The sequence below is a fragment of the Myxocyprinus asiaticus genome, chromosome 4, assembly GCF_019703515.2.
Source record: "Myxocyprinus asiaticus isolate MX2 ecotype Aquarium Trade chromosome 4, UBuf_Myxa_2, whole genome shotgun sequence".
Taxonomy (NCBI): Eukaryota; Metazoa; Chordata; class Actinopteri; order Cypriniformes; family Catostomidae; genus Myxocyprinus; species Myxocyprinus asiaticus.
The window spans coordinates 2,058,697-2,077,556 of NC_059347.1; the positions used below are offsets into that span (position 1 = coordinate 2,058,697).

General features: G+C 39.9%; 2 protein-coding genes across 4 annotated transcripts in view; one reads left to right on the top strand and one right to left on the bottom strand.

Annotated features, from left to right (window-relative positions):
• Window positions 1-18,860, top strand: part of fam78ab (family with sequence similarity 78 member Ab) — a 432,829-nt gene that overhangs the window by 326,659 nt on the left and 87,310 nt on the right. The gene's annotated exons all lie outside the window — the stretch shown is intronic.
• On the bottom strand, window positions 631-11,917 carry LOC127435927 (LIM/homeobox protein Lhx3-like). Of its 3 annotated transcripts, none has more exons than XM_051689760.1 (6): window positions 11,833-11,917; window positions 5,743-5,914; window positions 5,455-5,654; window positions 4,788-4,939; window positions 3,245-3,416; window positions 631-1,747 (listed from the first exon to the last, which is right to left on the bottom strand). In XM_051689760.1, exons 1-6 carry the CDS (start codon window positions 11,900-11,902, stop codon window positions 1,323-1,325), a joined length of 1,191 nt encoding a protein of 396 aa, XP_051545720.1. In that variant the 5' UTR covers window positions 11,903-11,917; the 3' UTR covers window positions 631-1,322. The 3 variants fall into 3 exon arrangements, with proteins under 3 accessions (XP_051545720.1, XP_051545710.1, XP_051545700.1); XM_051689750.1 differs by having other exon boundaries at window positions 5,455-5,657; XM_051689740.1 differs by lacking the exon at window positions 11,833-11,917 and adding an exon at window positions 8,593-8,692 and having other exon boundaries at window positions 5,455-5,657.

Sequence of the window (18,860 nt, forward strand, 5' to 3'; positions counted from 1 at the left end):
TGCAGACTTTAAATAAGTAAACAGATTAAGAAATTCACATGGGCCAACTGATCCCTCACTTGCTAATGGATTGAATATTTCTGTCCCGTTGGGGTATCTAGGTAAACATGGCATGCTTATCTTCAAATCGACATGTTACAGTGCCCTCTGCATCGAATTTCTGTACTAAAGAGGCGTTGAACTCTTGATACGGCTTTGGTTGCAAGCCAGACCGGCAGTTTGCCGAGTCGGCCAGATCTCTCGATTGCTCAGGGTTCATTATCTGTTCCCTGATATAAGATCAATGTGATTAATCTCGGAAAAAAAGAACTAAATATCCAAGACCGGTCTAACCCTCTCTCTGCCAAAGGAGCTACTGGAGAAACCTTTTGGGATTGAATGGCTGCTCCGTCTTTAGGGAGCACATAACAATGGGCGCCTATAAAATTACCTGAAATCTGCATCCTTTTAGCAAATAAAAGAATCAAAAGCGGAAGCCTGAAGTGATAAAGATCAGTGCCTGGAAGCGATGGCTACTTTAGGATTTCACTGACAAATTTATTAAAGACTTATATCACTTAATCATCATCAGAGAGAATAAATAAGACATAAAACATTTTTTTCACATAAACAAACACATATAGTAGCTGTGGCCCCTCTTGGCCAGACATTTCCAGCAGAGCAATAGATTGAAACATCACGTCACATCTGAAAACACACAAATGCATAGAAATACTCCTACTGAATAGCAAGAGACAACAACTACAGCTTGTCTATCCCTGTTGTGAAATATAAACAAAGTCCTAATGTCTCTGTGTTTCTCATATTGTCCATGGAGGTTGTATAAAAATAAAGACTCCACATTGATAAATATAATGTATATAGACATTTGGCAATGACCAGACATTTTGACCAAAACTGGTGACATCACATTTATACATCAATAACATCAATGATGGATGATGATTGGTGCAGTCACATTTTTCAATTGTGCGTATTGTCTTTAGACTGTCAATTAGAAAACAGAAAAACCGTCGATGCTGTATAATTTTTTTGAGTTATGGTAGAAAGCTGTTGCTGGAAGTGTTATGTTTGGAAAATACGTCAGGTTAAAGCTCTTCTTAATGCTGTGGTCCTTGTAGAGACTAACAGAAGTCAAAAGCCTTGGCAAGACTTTCCAACATGAGTCTTAGGTCCATTGCTAAGCAACTTCAAATTTTCCAACACTTTTCTTCATACCAATGACATAAAAACAGTTGAAAAGACCAAGAGAGAAGATTCAGGGTATCTACTGTATAATCCCTGACCAAATTTCTTGGTCTCTGGCCAGATCTACAAAAGTATCAGAACTGGCCATGGTCCACCTCATCCAACCAAGATGCTGGGCTCGTAGGGAAGTCTGGGTACCCACCACTGCTTCCTGTGGATAAATCAGAGCTTGGGCCATTCCCGCAGCCCACCATTCGAACTCCCACTGTCATATTTGACCCTCCGCTCTGACCCACCATGGGCAGGCCTGACTCTGCGTAGACCAGACTGGAGATGATCTGCTGGTGACGGGGAAGAGCCTGTAGTGATCCTGGAGACTGCGGAAGGCTGTACGGACTGCTGACCTGGATGTCGTGGTATTGCTCCTGCGAGGGCAGCATGCCGGCGTGCTCCAAAGGGAATGAAGCGTGACCTCCACCCTGTCGACTCAGAGCTGGAGAGCTCTCACTCAGACTGCTGTAAATGCCATTGGAGTGACCAAGCTCGGACATGGGTTCATCTGTGCATGCAAAAGAGGAAAAAGGAAAATGAGCTGTGGATTGTGCAAGTTAAATACTGAGCCATATAGATGCCACAGAATGTGTAATCATATATCTAAAACAGTAGCTGGGTTTCCATCCAAATGTTTTACATTTTTAAGCGCATTTAGAAAATAAATTGACTTAAGAAAATGTGAATCATTGCACGTTTCCATCCATTACGTCATATGCATTATCTTGAGGGAGCCCACCTTGTCATGATAGAGCTACTGAATGACCTCCTTTTTTGCGGTATTGGAGCAGTTGTACATCATTTTATTAAATGCTGCCAGGAGACATTGTGTACCATTGTGCATACCCATATCATGTGCACAAATGATCAAAACATGTCATCCTTTTGCGATGGTTTCCATCACCTTAATGCGTGACTTATAATGAAAAACTCCACCTCTGCCTAGCGTATAAACTTTTAAGCAAAATTTGAACGTTTATGCGCATATCAAGCACTTCCATTCAGGTTTTCTTGAGCACAAATTTCAAATTAGCATAAAAACAGTTGGATGGAAACCTAGCAAGTTTTGGCTAATTGCAGTATACTTGTAATATGCAATATGCAGCATGGGTTGTGGAATAATTTTTCCTATTAATTTTCTCAGAAAATTCTTCAATAAAGAGTTTTATTAAACCCTGAACCAAACCAGTCATGTGCAACGTTTCCTGTACAACAATGTGCCTTACTGCTTAAACACTATAGTATGACCCATCACTGGAAACATTATCTAGCTAATCATGACTTTTTCCCAAAACCATAGTAGCTATGTTAATTTGTCTATTTTATAATTTGTCTACGTATTGTCTATTTAAGTCCTCTTGTCATACAAGTCATATGCTAAAGACAAGTGTCTAAAAATCATGTGGAAAACTATTTGTAAAGACTGAATTTCAGGTGCTTTTAGAAAAGGTAGAAAATCATAAATAACAGCAATTCTCAAAGATTAAAAATACTGTCATGAATGCTAACAAGAAAAAGTCTGGGGAGATATCACACACAAAACACAGATACCTGAAATTGACAAGAAACTATGCTTCTAACCACAAATGGAGAGCTGAAGTTCTGACCACACAACATTGTGATGCTGTTTGAGAATGTTTGTTGGAACTATGGTTTCGGTAAATACAGTACCAAATCGTTGAACTACGTTGGTAACTATGTAACTTGTGACCATTAGTTGTCTAAAAATGCTTTTGGGAAACACACCCCAGATCAGAGATTATTCACATGACAACAGTTGATTCAAAGTAAAAAAAATAGTACAAGACTGTAAATAAAGATCGGAAAAGAGACAACGATAGTAGACTGTGTATTTAAGCGGGGTCCGCAAACACTTTGGGGTTGTAAAAGCAGTCCTTGGTTCTGAAAACTTTGAGAAACCTTGATCTTAAACTCCAGTCTTTTATTTAATACTAACCCTATGAAAACACACTATTATGTTAATAATTTTCTGGAGCAAACGTACCTGTGAATGAAACCTCGGCATCGCTGTCCAGGCCCTCCTCTTGCGTGCTGTCTTTGTCTGATTTGGAGCTCCCGCGTGACCTCTTCATATTCCTGAAATACTGACCCCATCTCTGTCTGCCCGCATCCTTCTTCAACCTCTTCTCCTTTGCTCTTCTGTTTTGAAACCAGACCTTTGCAGAGACATTATTCATTTTAACACCATTTCAAACCTTCAACTTGATCTCACAAAACACAAGAAAAAGTACACATTTGGATAATCCTGTTTTGGATATTTACAATATGTTTCTTATAATGATAATCTATGACTTTTTATCAGTAATCTTGTGCGTTTGGAGCTATTAGACTCTAAAAATTATGCCAAATGTTTTAGATCATGAAGCTGCTCCATATTCATATTTTATGAGTATGATATTTTGCATTAATTAAACCCTAAAAAGGGCAAGCATTTAAAGGTACTCCTAAAAATGAATTAATCGCTATTTTCAACACATTAGGACCCACATAATACATTTCCATTTTTTTTTCTTTAAATATGGCTTTTATTTTCAATTTTATAGCTTGTTGAAATCATGAAAATAACATTTTAAAAATAGGAGCGTTTGTCTCAAAGCCAGCTGCCTTCTCAAAAAATGCTGCCTTTTTACATTTAGATAAAGATTGTGAGTTGATGCCAGACTTTATATACAAAGCTGCATATCCTCAATATTTGCAGGGACCCCCTTTTCAATATTTACTCACTCATTGCTCCTCTCCACAGACTCTTAAATGTTTGTATCCCTAAGGATACAAAAAAATTCGAGGGACTGAGACACTTCTACTGCTAACTTTAACACTAACTACTATCCCATCCACAGAGAAATAAATGAATGTATTTAATTGTGTTTATTTTTTATGTAATTAACTTAAACACCGTTACAAATTAATAGTTGCTTTCATAATGACAATCCTTGATTTCACACCAAATTGAGCTAATATGTCATCTTCTTTTTTTATTATAGGCCTTATACAAATTGTGATATTTTTGTATAGTCTACATGATGATAAAAATTATTAATGATTAAAAAGTCAGTTTTGGTGACTAATGAAGTCAATGTACAGTAAATGCTAAATGTAAATAAAAGTAGAATGATACTTAAATCTTCAACTATATGCAGTTATTCCTTTTTAGTTTTATTAATAAAGCTTTTTTAATTGTTGGCCTGCTCATAAATGAAAAGAAATTATCTTTGCCTCTTCATGTAGCATGATTTGTCATGTAGGCTAACTTAGAAATGTGCTTTATGTTGTAACTCTTAATTAATTAGTTAGTTCATTTCTAAATCTAAACTAATTGTTTTTAGTCAAGTCACCACTATTGTTTAATATGACTGAATCAACCTGACTAGATTAGTTTACACCAATGGAAGTCATTTCGAGGGTCAAATTATCATCAGGTAGAAATAGATCCTTCATAAAGCTGCCGTGTTCACTTTTTACGGTGTCTCCGTGAATATTTGTTGGGATTAAACGGTTTGAGAATGAGATAAAAATGTAATTGTTACCTGCACCACCCGCATGTCGAGGCCGGTCTCTGACGACAGCTGCTCCCGCACATGTCGCGCGGGTTTCGGTGAATTATTGTACGCGTTCTTCAGCGTCTCCAGCTGTTTGGCGGTGATTGTCGTGCGGGGTCTTTTCGCCGTCGAATCCGCCTCTAAATATAACAAACATGTTGGGATTTAACAAATAAATGGATTTCTAACTGATACATGTTAATTTAAACATCAATCGCATCTCTATTCTATTCTATATTAATAGAATGCAGATTCATCTCTCTGCTTCATACATCAGCTGTAGTGCACCGGACTGCATGTGTTTGCTTGTGTATGGCGTTGGCACTTATCGATTTGGAGGCTGGCGAGTTCGCAATTACCTGAGCTGGGTCAAATGTTTATGGACGAGTCCACGACCAGCAAGATTAAGATCAGAGTTAAAAGCAGCCAATCAATATGAGGTCATCGAATGAAAAGTAAAACAATTAAGACTTTGACTGAACTCTAATGAAACTGCAGTCTACCGAAATTCCCGGATTTTCTCTTCCACAAAACAAAACACACCGTCAACTTGAAAAGCAGTCAACCATGACTCATCTATAAACCAGTTGGCATATATTAAGCCTGTTATTAAATGACTGTACCATAATGTTAACTCCTGTACGTGTGAATGTACCTCTCTGTTTGGCGGTCTCATAATCGGCTTTACACACCAGTCGACTGTCCTCCATCAGGTAATACTCGTCACCTGTGGCCAGCTGCCTTTTACACACGATACACGCAAAGCAGTGCAGGTGATACACGAAGTCCTGCGCCCTCCGAACCACCTGTGTCGGCGGAATACCCTGCTGACACGCGGCGCACTTGGTCCCGAATCTCCTTTTGACAATCATGCAACACATCGGTTAAATTTCAGTCATGTAGCGTGAATACACATGAATAAACTCTGATAAATGTCACTCACTTGAAGAAGTCATCTTTGCAGTAGACACTGTCGCCTCGACTGAAGCATTTTTCGGCCAGCTGTGACTGACAGTCGCTGCATTTCAGACATTTGCTGTGCCAGTGTCGATCCAAAACCTTCAGGATGAAACGGTCCACTATGTGCTGGTTACATCCCGCACACACAGGAATATCTGCAGACAGAAAAAACGAGAAAACACTTAAATACCAAGTAGCATATTAGCTGTTGGAATTATCGGCATGCATTAAGGTTTTAGTTAATATATTATTTGATATTATTAAAATATTTATTAATCATATTAATGATAGGGGGAAATATGCAAATATTAATTGTTTACAATACGTTGGTGATTACAAAACTGTTGTTTTAATAATAATAATAATAAATAAATAAATGAAGAAAAAAAATTGCCATTGGACCATGTCACCTTAAAAAAATATTTTTTATTATAAGTCACCTGCAGTTGTTGCTATATAAAGGTGCCTATAAAACAACCTTGCGTCCATCAAACATTCTGTTTATGCTTGAAAACGGCATTTACCATGATATTTCAAATTATTGTGTTTCTATTTTAAAAAAGCTGTTCAAACATTAACATTTAAAGACAATACTATTTTATAACAATATAGTAAAAGCATAATATAATAATATTTAATAATATAATACTAGGCCTACTTAATAAATACCAACACAGAAATATGATACGTATACGTCAATATTTAGAAAAAACGCATATATGACATACATGACATGATATAAAAATGTGACTTGAACATACTGTATTCAAACTACTAAAAAATTGGCAGTTTTCATGTAACATTTATTTTCCCAAATACTAGTGGAATCTGAATATGTTGGATACATTTATTCTCAAATATGAGCTAGAATTTATATATGTACACACACACACACACACACACACACACACACACACACACACAGTATCAAATGCTTATCAAAGGTGCACCAAAATCAAACTAATGGCCCAAAAGAGCAATAAAAAGACATCGGATAGAGAATATGCCTGGAACCTGGAATAGAGCAAAAAATACCAAATATTTCAGCATGATACATTATTATTGTTTATTTATTCTTCTTCTTCTTCTTCTTCTTCTTCTTCTTCTTATTTTTATTATTATTATTATTAATGTTATAATGAATATTATTATTGTTTATTTCTTCTTTGTCTTCTTCTTATTATTAATGTTATAATTAATATTATTTTTGTTTTTGTTGTTTGCATTGTTTTGTGTATATTTGTAGTGTATAGTACAGGAAATTGGTCTAAACGGGTCAAAGGTCGCATGTGAACTCAGTGTCATGTTCACTGTTAAATCTCAATCTCAATGTCTTTGTTATCTACACGGGTTTAAACTCTCGCTTATTAAAGAAATCACTTTCTTTAACAAAGTATTACTGATACACACTTTTTATATTATTATTATTATTATTATTATTATTATTATTATTATTATTAATGTATAATTATTATAAGACCATTACTATTATTATTATTGTCTAAAAAGCTCATTTTATTGACGAGTCAGAGGCTGATGCTAAAATTCCACTATCAATAATCCACATATTCTGGAGCTGTTGGATATATTTATTTAATAGTGATAGCCAACAGCTCCAGAATATGTGGATTATTGATAGTGGAATTTTAGCATCAGCCTCTGACTCGTCAACATAATGAGCTTTTTAGATAATAATAATAATAATAATAATAATAATAATAATAATAATAATAATAATAATAATAGCCTAATAATAATAATAGTTTAATAATAGTAATGGTCTTATAATAATTATACATTATTAATAATAATAATAATATTAATAATAGCCTAATAATAATAATAGTTTAATAATAGCAATGGTCTTATAATAATTATACATTAATAATAATAATAATAATAATAGCTTAATAATATAAAAAATGTGTTCACTCCCATATTAATTCTAACGGGAATCAGATGTCTTTGAGTGTCGCTCCTTTCATATCAACAGGCTGGACACGTCATGAACAGGTGCACAAGTACTACTTATCAATTATTCAATCAACAAACATTTCTAATGATTAGTCTATAGACGACAGAAATCTCAATTCCACCGAAGTCTGAAAAAACCTGGAGCCTTTACTCAGAATGGCAGGTTCTTTCTGGAAAATGTAAATAAACACTCGCAAGAAAGTTTTTCGTTGTCTAAAACACCCCAATATATATATATATATATATATATATATATATATATATTACAGGAGTTTAAGTACAAAACAGTCACTAATTTTACACGTTAAACTCTAATGTCTTATTTGCGTGTCAAACTCCAAAATAGAGAAAAAGTTGTCTAAAAAAGTAGACATATGTTGTTCTGACCCAATGTTTAAGACTTAATCCCACCGACACACACACACACACACACACACACACACACACACACACACACACACACACACACACACACACACACACACACACTCATTCCTAATCCAAAGTATTACAGCTGTACGAAAAGCGTTACAAAGGAGAAATCTGAAACTGCATGACAACCAGAAAGGTTTTTACACGAACGACTTCGACTCAAGCTAAAATCACCTTTAAATGAATAATCTCATGTGTGATTTCTCCACTAATTAAAAACAACTACAACCTAATAACTAATAACGAATAAAACATTGAACTGGTACACATAATTTCATTTACAAGCTTACACCAAATGCAAAACTATCTCATGCGAGATTTGAATAACATGATGCATTAAATTCTGTCAGATCTTAATCCAACTAAAGCACATAACTTCAAATGATAATCGGCAAGAGTTTGAGCGATGCTCTGGGCTCTCTTGTACCTTTCCGCAACTCCTCTCTTTGCGTGAGTAAAGACAACAGCATCTCCGTGTGATGGGCTGACGGATGTTTCTGCGAATCCCGAGCCTTATTCTGCTCCATTTTCATTATTCCAATTGAAGGTGACAAAACTCATTCGACAAAACTCATTCGGGTTGTATGCAGCAGCAGCAGCAGCACACAGTTGTAAAAACATGACAGCGCCTCTGCGACAGATGCATCACGCACTGAGTTTCTGCGCCGTGTGGCACTTGATGCGCAAATGAAACGCCGCCCTGTTACTCTGGTGACTGATACTAGAGATGATCATCACCTGGACACAACCAGCACACGAGCATCACAGAGTTTCCGAGCTAAACGACAACAAAAATATTCTACTGATCTACATAATTGCGCATCAAACGCAGATATTTACTCCCAGTAATTCTTGAAGAAACATGCAATAAGTGTGTCATCAGATGCCTTCAGCTATGTTGAGCAACAATTAGTCTAGCTGTGAATGATTGTTCCCCATTAAAGAACACTGGCACAAGCAGGTGTGTTTCCGCCACACGAATATACTAACCAGTGAAATCTGGATCTTGACATGTGTTTCATCCAAAACCACTGGCTAAATAAAACCAATATATAAAAACGCTAGACAATGTCTTTTGTGGGGATACATTTCTAATGCATAGCCTACATTGAAAAAACATAAATGATGTGCACTGTAACAGTGTAGGCTACTAAATATAAAAGTGCCACGAGAGAGAGAGAGAGAGAGAGAGAGAGAGAGAGAGAGAGAGAGAGAGAAAGACAATATTGGCATTTTTTTTATCTTATTTTTGATAAATTAATAGCGGATTAAAATAACGGATATTACACTATGACATGCAAAATTTCACGGAATTTAGGCCACAACAAGCCATTTCCGCACAGTTTTATATTTGCTTTTTCGTTCTCATTTGAAGACTAATATGTTATCCTCTTATGATGGACAATAAATTATTGCAGCGGTCCAAATAAATATTAATAGGCATATTTTAAAAACCGAATGAAGCCTAAATATTTCTGATGAAACTTATATAAGCTATTAAATTAATTAAAAAATGTACATTTTTTTTTAAATATAATATATCATTTTAAAAATATTTATGTAACACTTTACAATAAGGTTGCATCCATTAATCCATTAAGGTTGCAGGTTTTTTAACATCACTTATTCTTGGTTAATGTTAATTTCAACATGTATGAATACACTTTTACAATTTAAAGTTGTATCTGTTAACATTAGTAAATTTATTACGAACTAACATGAACTAAGACATTTTTTTATACATTGTAATTTTCTGTATTGTTTGTTTTTTTAATGTAAATTAACCGAGACTAATAAATGCTAGTGCTAATAATAATAATAATAATAATAATAATAATAATAATAATAATCATAAGTTGTTCAATGCAATTTAATAATCCCTAATGTATTTAACAAATATAACCTTATTGTAAAGTATAACCAATGTTTAATATAATTTCCTCTGGTGAATGCAAAAGTATTACGACACGACAAACAAATGCTATAGGCTATCTACTGCGAAAAACAGAGAAAACAAAATCTAAGTCTATATAGAACACTCCAAAAATATTTAATTTAATTTATTAAAGCATTTCTGTTTCATCATCTAAGAGAACTTAAAAACTTTTCCTAATTTCTGTTTGTTAAAGATTAGGCCTACTCAATGCAATTTGATGCAAATCTTACAAATTAATTACTTTTTCTGAGTGAATGTGGCATAATGCTTTATGGTGAAAATGAATGATGTTTTATTGAGATACACGTAAAATGTACATAAACCTACAAATCAGATCATCCCATATCTCTACATTGATTTGGGTGTGACAACTGTTTGCTTTAGGGGAAAAAGGGCAGTTGAATGAAATGCTGATCGAGGCAACAAGCAGATGAATTTTATTGACACTGATCTGCGCGCCTTGGGAAATCAGCTTTAGTGCCGCTGCTGCCGGCGCGTGATAAACTCGAAATCAATGCAACATTTGCCCGCATTCTCACACTTTATCAAGCACATTTGGGTGAAAGGTGCAGGAGGCAGCGATGTTTCTCTTTACTTTCGGCTTTATAACTTTTATGTCGCATTGATCCGTTCACCTTCACGACTGAGGGTGGGACGGGAATATCGTGGGAAAAGCTCACATTTTGACAACCGTTCTTGACCACGTCACTTACAGCACCATCACTTGTAATCAGAAAGAGGTTGGAAAACTGTCACAATGTAATTGGTGTGATCAGCGTAGTACTTTCCTATTGGTATGACTATAATGTCAATATGTAATATGCGTAATACGGGCACTGTTGCTGCTCTAACAGAATTATTTTACTCTCACCAGTTGACCTCACATTGTGGGGTTATTTACGTATTAACTGGATGCACAAAATATGTTCAGAAACGGAACACACACATAAATATGTTTTTATTTGATTTTTTAATTCTTTAATGCACAGCCGTAAACGGGGGCCTGCACCTGTCGAGTGGAACCCGATACGCGTGGAGGTGTTTAAAGGCCGGTCCACACTTGGGTCTCTCATGACAACCGTGACAGCACGCGCTTCACATCTGTTCCACGCGCTAACAATGCTCCTCATTACATAGTCATAACGCGTCAGACAGGCAAACGTTAAGAGCAAGATACAGTCGTTCAAAAGGCCAGATTTATGAAAATTAAAGTACCATAGAGGACGAGGTGCATTGGAGAGAACAACTCTCTCTCTCTCTCTCTCTCTCTCTCTCTCTCTCTCTCTCTCTCTCTCTCTCTCTATTGTCTGTAAAAGGCTTATGAGTTGCTACTATGGAGATTAAAAAGTATTTTTTTCATAGGGTCTTCAGTGTAGATCAGCGTAAACTTCTGAGTTCTTTAAAAGCGTCAAACAGACGGTTTTCAAGTTTTTTTGTGCAACATCAAAAGGATTTTTAAATATCTCAGGCTGTAAAACAAGTTTTGGGGTTTAATTCTTTTTCAAACAAGTAATTTTCGCACATAATAGCGAATCTCACAACCTGTCAGAAGCTTTGTTGGTTCATATTTTTTTTTTAACTGTTGAATTGTTCAATCTTGCGTTTTAATGCGGCATGACATGACACGGATCATTAGTTCGAGACTGTCAATGTTTCGGATCATTTCCATGTCAAACAGCACATGAAAAAGTTGCTCTGCGGAAATTGGAAACATTACAAACGCTCCCTTACCTTGACTCGAGCTGTATCTGGAGAAATTTCCAGCGTTTTGACAACTTGATCCTGGATGTTCCAGCAACATTCTGACTCGCAGACAATAAACTCTCAGGGGGTCAAATGCGTTTATGATTATTTCAAGGAAATTAAAAAAAAAAGAAAAGAAAAAAAAAAGAAGAAGAAGAAAAAAAAAAGAAGAAGAAGAAGAAGAAAAAAAAACCTCAACAAAATAATTTGACGTCGGGCGACATCACATCGATCTACAACTTTTCAAGTGTGTCGCTGTGTGGATGGAGTCCTTGTGTTCTTCTGGAGGTTTGAGGGAGGAGGAGGAATCCTGATGACCTGCGCTTGTTTAGCATCAAAACGCGTCAGAGCTCGTGTGTGCGCGCGCGCAGTGCTGAAGGAGTTTGTAGACTTGAGGCCGGTGGAGGCGTGAACAGGCGTGAGGCGTTTTATTCTCTCACCAAAATTAATTATTTTGTAATAAATGTGTCATTTTAACACAGATTATTTGTGTGTGTGTGTGTGTGTGTGTGTGTGTCCTTTGACTTCTTGCCTACCCTGTTGCCATGACATTGTGACCTTTAATTGAATATCTTTGCTATGAAATGACGTCACACGCACTGGAGGTGACATCAGCTATTCACCAAAATTAAGTTGAGTTAATCAAGCTTTTGTTTTATTTCTGTTTTCCTTCATTTGCGATGTGGTCAAGCTTAACATGTCCACCCTGTTACGGGAAGAGATAGGGAAAAATTAATGTCATTTTGAAATGTCAATATATTTATGTTAACAGCATAAAGAATACATTTATAAATATGTTAACTGGGTTTCATTCACAGACCATGTAGAGGCCGATTTTACCCACTGAATGTCCACCCTGTTATTTTCCACCCTGACCGTGCCCATTTAACCGGATGGATATTTGAATTTTTTTAAGCAAATTAGCTGATGAAACTTAAAGATAATTAGCTCTATAAAAGTATAACTTTTCAGAAGTTTCAAAGCTCAAAAGACGCTGAATTGTAGGAAATAGGAATAAACCAAAAATAATTTTTATCTGAAAAGTTTAACAGTGTTCGCAGGATATTTTTTAAGAGAATCAGTTCTTCTGTCATCTATCTATCTATCTATCTATCTATCTATCTATCTATCTATCTATCTATCTATCTATCTATCATTAGTTCAAAGTTTGGTTCTGTTTGATGATTGACTTCTCTCATGACTTGCCAAGCATAAGCCAGTGTGGTGTGAAAGTGCTATTAGAGTGGATTAGGGGTTGGTAAATTACAATAGTCTGCTCCAAGCCTGCTGTTGTTGTTATTTAACTCCAAAACGGCAAAACGCTTGCCGGCCGAAAGGAAAGGTACAGTTCGAACGGAAACCAAAACAAGAAGGTGAGGTTTCAAACACAAGGTTTCAAACCCCCCAGAGGACAAGGTTTGAGACAGAAAATGGAGGGTATAATCAGGAGATGCCTGACGGAGGCAGTAATGCAGCTTGACGTGCTCCGTCGTTCACCAGGGCTGCCGAACTCCTGAAAGGAACACAGAGCTGACCCCCCATCAGCATGACTAGACTATGTACCCCCTCCCATTAACGCCAAAGTTTACTTTATAGGTTGGGAAAGGGAACAGGGGAGGCCAAGTTGCTCCCCAAAACAGTCACTCCTAACACACCACACTCTCCTTTTCTGACCTTCTTGGGCGATCCGGGCCGTAAGGGTTATGCCCGACGCATATACACATCAGTAGTGGTAGGGGGGTGCATCAGCTCCCACATACTACTCAACACTGGTTCCGAAACAAGTCTGATAGGTTCCTAAGTCTCCTCAAAGCAATTGGGGTATGCGCCTTTTCTGTATGGATTGGGAAAAGGCAGGTCATGCATTTTGTGAGTGTAGTCCCTCAACTCCAACCCCCGTTCTTCATGGGGGCAGACCTTCTGGTCAGACTAGGTGCTCAGTTGGACACAGTCAACCAGGTTCTGTGGTCCCAAACCCGGGCCGAAAGGCATTCTCTGACCATTGATGTAGAACACATGATATCTGGCCAGACCATTCCCCAGGCATGCCAGGCAGCTAGCGAGGTAGATATGACTATCCCCTTGCAAACAGCAGGTGTTCCCATCCGCCTGGTGATCTCTAAAATACAGAAGATACCTGACCTACAGGTGTTTTTCCAACTCTTGCCCCTGCTCGAGTTGAGCCACCGCTCAACCTACTTGTTGGTTCAGACCCTGGCTGACTATAAGTTGATCCAAGGGATCCTCGACAAGCTTTTGCAAAAGCTAATTATTCGGGAATGCAACTCAACCTACAGCTCATCTATCTGGCCAGTGTTAAAGCTGACCGGCAAGTGGCATCTCACCATTGACTATCAACCTCTGAATAAGCAGGTACCACTTTCCCACTGGCCCATGATCCATCTGGACCAAGAACTGGCCAAGGTCAAAGGGGCCTGCTTCTCTACTGTGGATGTGGCCAATGACTTCTGGACAATGAGAGTCAATCCAGCTGACCAGTACAAACTGGCTTTCTCTTTTGGTAACCGCCAGTACACCTGGAACCGTTGTCCATTTGGATATTCAAACTCCCCAGCCGAGTTCAATATCTTCCTCCATAAGGCCATGAGTGATGCCGCTGCCTGCGGTAACCTCATCTTCGTGGACAACATCCTCATGAGGAACCAGACCTTTGAGGAACACTTGACCTAGCTTGCACAAGCTTGCACAAGCCAAGGGCCAGTGGTGCCACACCAAGGTTGAGTACTTGGGTCTAACAGTGATTGGCACTGAACTCCAAGCTGGGAGAGTTCGAGCCATCCGTGACATCAAAGCTCTGACAAGTTTGTCAGAACTCAGAAGCTTTCTAGGTGTCTGCAACTACTCCCGACAGTTCGTTGAAGACTATGCGGAGATAGCCAGACCCCTCATGGAACTACTCTGTAAAGACAAAACATTCGAGTGGGGGGAGCCCCAGGAACAGTCTTTCTGCCAGGTGAAAGACAAGCTCAGCTTTGCACTCTGTCTGGCCTACCCAGACAAGGATAAGGAGTTCCACCTCAAGGCAAGCTTCTTGTCCCACTGTCTCAGTGCCGCCCTGACACAGAAACAAGACACAGACAAATGTGTCATCGCCTACACGAGCCGACCTCTTAGTGTTGTTGAGATGAAGTTCTCTGTCTGTGAGAAGGCCCTCCTAGCCACCGCATGGGCTGTGGAACACTTCCGTAGCTACATTGGGGGTCAGAAGACAGTCACTGAGACTTGTCACCAACCTGTCACTTTCCTGAACAGCTAATGGCTGAGGGAGGGGCGGGTATCCAACAGCCACATTGCCACTTGGATGATGCCACTGCAAGGCTATGACATTGAGGCCAAGTACGCCCGGAACCATAAAATGGCCTTGGGCCAGGGCCTGGCTGAATGCCAACACTCTGATTGCAAAGGGCAACCGAGCCCAGAATCCTTACTTGTCACCACTCCGCTGCTTCCGTCAAATCATCGTTACTATGATGAGAATAACTGCGCAGACCTCCCAAGGGTCTACGTGGATGGCTGTTCATTCCGCCATGAAATTCAGACTCAGGCAGGAGCCGGTATTGTTTGGTTCAACCACAACTACCGACTGGGCAACAAGACAAGCCAGTACGCAGAGATTGCAGCAGTGCTCATCATGCTCCAGTAAACCATCAAGTTGACTGTTGAGCAACTAACGATCTGTTCTGACTCAAACTATGCTCATCATAGTTTTATCTCCCACTTTCCCACATGGAAAAAGAACAGCTTGAGGAACATGAGAAACAAGGAAGTCAAGCACTCGGAACTCTTCCTGGCTTGCGACTGACTTGTGACCAACTTGGGAATGACCGTGTACTGGAAAAAGGTCAAAGGTAATTCCCAAACCTCCGGTCCTGACAAAGACGGTAATGACGAAGCCGACTGCTTAGCCAAGCTAGGCATGACCTGGGAGTTCCGAGATGAGTGGCTTCCAGTTTCCCAAAAATATCACCCATCGGCAGGCAAAAGAAAGGTGAGAAGACCAGCCCACAGACTCTGCACCTGGGACAGAGGCCTGGCAATGCAGATCTGATCACCATGCAGGAGCAAGACCCAGCCATCCAAACCGTCCGGCAGCGGGTAGCAAACCCTGCAACACAAGGGGCCACTCAAACCCCACCGTGTGAGTCGGAGGAGCTATATGCTCTCCTTTGCATATAGCTCCCTTGGGTATAGACCAACAGGTTTGTTGGTCTATACCCAAACTGACCTGGGATCAGCTCACTGGGTTGTCCCAACTGATCATAGGGGTGTGATGCTAGCCCATGCTCATGACTCCCCTGTTTGAGGCCACAGGGTTACAAGGCCACCCTCAAGACCCTCCAGCAAGTAGTTTATTGGCCATCGATGGCCCGTGACACCCGTTCCTATGTCAAAGGTTGCCTGGTCTGTAGCCAGTTCTAGCCGTCCAGACCGCTGGATCAGGCCCCACTCCAGAACCAAGGGACCACGTTCCCGTGGACCCACTTCCAGGTGGATTGGATTGGACCAGTCCACAAGTCCTCACAAGGTAACAAGTACCTCCTCACGGTTACCTGCGCTTTCACCAAGTGGCTGGAATGCCTCCCTGCCCCTAATGTCACAGCCACAACAACCGCAGTCCTGCTGCTGAACCATGTGTTCAGCCGCTGGGGTTACCCCTCTCCGTTGATTTGGATAGAGGCACCCAATTCACCTCAAGTGTCATGACTAATATGTACGAAATCATGGGCGTGGAAGTCAACTTCCACATCCCATATCATCCCCAGTCATCTGGACAGGTCGAACATGCCATCCGCACCATTATCAACATGCTTAAAAAGTATGTTAACAGCAATGGCAGAGATTGGGATGTGAAACTCCCCCTGATGCTAATGGCCATTAGGTCTACTTCGCACTGCTCCACAGGAGTCACACCATTCAAAATTATGACTGGAAGAGAATTAACCCTTCCACTACACCTTCTGTACCGCCCCGAAGATGTCAGTTTTGCAGCCGCCTATACAGCGCACCAAAACATGACAGACCTGCATGACCATTTTCGGGCCATATTCGTGTGGGCCCAGAAGAACTTGGAAGACAGCGTCAAGGGGTCCAAAGCTTACTGTGACAGGAAAGCATCTCACTGCGAGTACCAAATAGGCGACAAGGTACTCTATTTCAGGTTCACCAAACTGGCAGGAATCTCTAAAAAGTTCCTATCAAGTTGATCAGGCCCCTTCGAGATTTTAGGAAAAGCTAACACCAGTAGCCTACCGCTTCAAGGTCTCAAAACCAAGCCAAACACTGGCATACAAATGGGTCCATTTGAATCAGATTAAGCTCTTCAAGCCGTTTTCACTCCAAAGGGGAGTAGACACACCACAGTAGCGCCATAAGGATAGCTGTATGCCTCAACCCATCCCGTCGGCATGCACTAACTCCTAGTACCACTCCACTTTCATACAGTAATAAAATCTGGTTTGTTTCAGGATGAAAGTCTCGTGGATCCTTGGCATTCTGGGACACCTGGCCTCTTGATCACCCGTACACCCAGAGAATCTATGTACGTTTAGATCCCTGGGATGTATACTGCAAACACATCTGCCTACCCCCACGATTGACTGAAGGCAGGCTAAGCGGAACCCAAACACACAACACAGTCAAACGTGCCAAGCAGACAACTGTTCACATCCTTGAACACTTGCAGAAATTCCTAGTGACCGAGGAGGACCTCAGTGGCCAGACACGACCAAAACGATCTATCGGCAGCCTGCTTGCCGCGGCATCAGCAATTGGGTCACTATTCTCCATTGGCCTCTCAACTGCCAACTCTGTCAGCATCAGTGTGCTTCAAAGGCACATGGGTGAACTCGATGAGGAAATGCCAGAAATCCAACAGAGACTCCTCCTCCAACAAGAGGAGGCCAGGGTAAAACCCTTCAGGGTACTATAGTCACTGTAAATTTGCCCTCTGCTCTTTTCAGTAACACTTTGTATGCTTTAAGGACTTTGTCAGAGGTTGCCAGAGAAGACATAACTTATGTGTGTATCGTTAGAGATCTAATGTAGGACCTCATCAGGGAAATTATTTCCACAGTCAACAGTCTGAGTGGTGGAAGGATTCCAGCTTACCTGGTCTCCCTAGACCTTGTCGAACAAATCCTTAGATCTGCTACTACCTCCGTTGTGCAGCCTTTACAGATACACCTGGCATATAGTCTTGGCAGTGCAATTCCAATCTATGTAAATCCTCAGAACCTCAAAATAGGATTCATCCTCAATCTACCCATCATAGAAAGGCAGAATATATACAGACTAAAGTCCGTATTGAATGTTGGTTTTCGGAGAGGTAACACACACATTCACCTCAAAATACCACCAACTCTCTCCTACCACAATGAGGACAACTCACTCTATCTTATCCCTAACCTAACCATGTGTACAAAGACAAAGGACATTCATTGGGTTTGTCCAAGCAACCCCTTTGTTAGAGAGGTGACTAACTACCTAAGAGCAAAATCCCCTAAACAAAAGTGTCAAGATAGCATGTCTGTCAAAGATGAAGGAACAGAGACAAAAGTAGAGTGAGCAGGCAATCACTGGCTCATTAACACACCAGCCACCGAAGTTCTAATGTCATACGACCAAACCAGATGGTATTCTTAACGGTTCCCCAAGGAGCCACCGTGCACATTGAGTCGACAAACATGACGCAGAAATTGAGATTATGGACGCATTTAGAGGTCACAACCTCACCATTGATAACACCCTTCAATGGCAGCTTCAGGCTGAAGGGATGAAATTAGTGAAGCTCTGTTTCAAACCGACAGGCTTGACCACTATATTTCCTAGTCACATAAGCAGATCATCATCTTACCAAGAACACCCTATCAGTCTGGTCGCCCTCGGGCTCCTCCTTAGTGGTTGGATCATCACGGCAATTACTGCACACACAATGTACAGGAACATTCAAAACATACAGGCCCGACTGGACTCCCTCCTTCTCGTACAGCCACGTT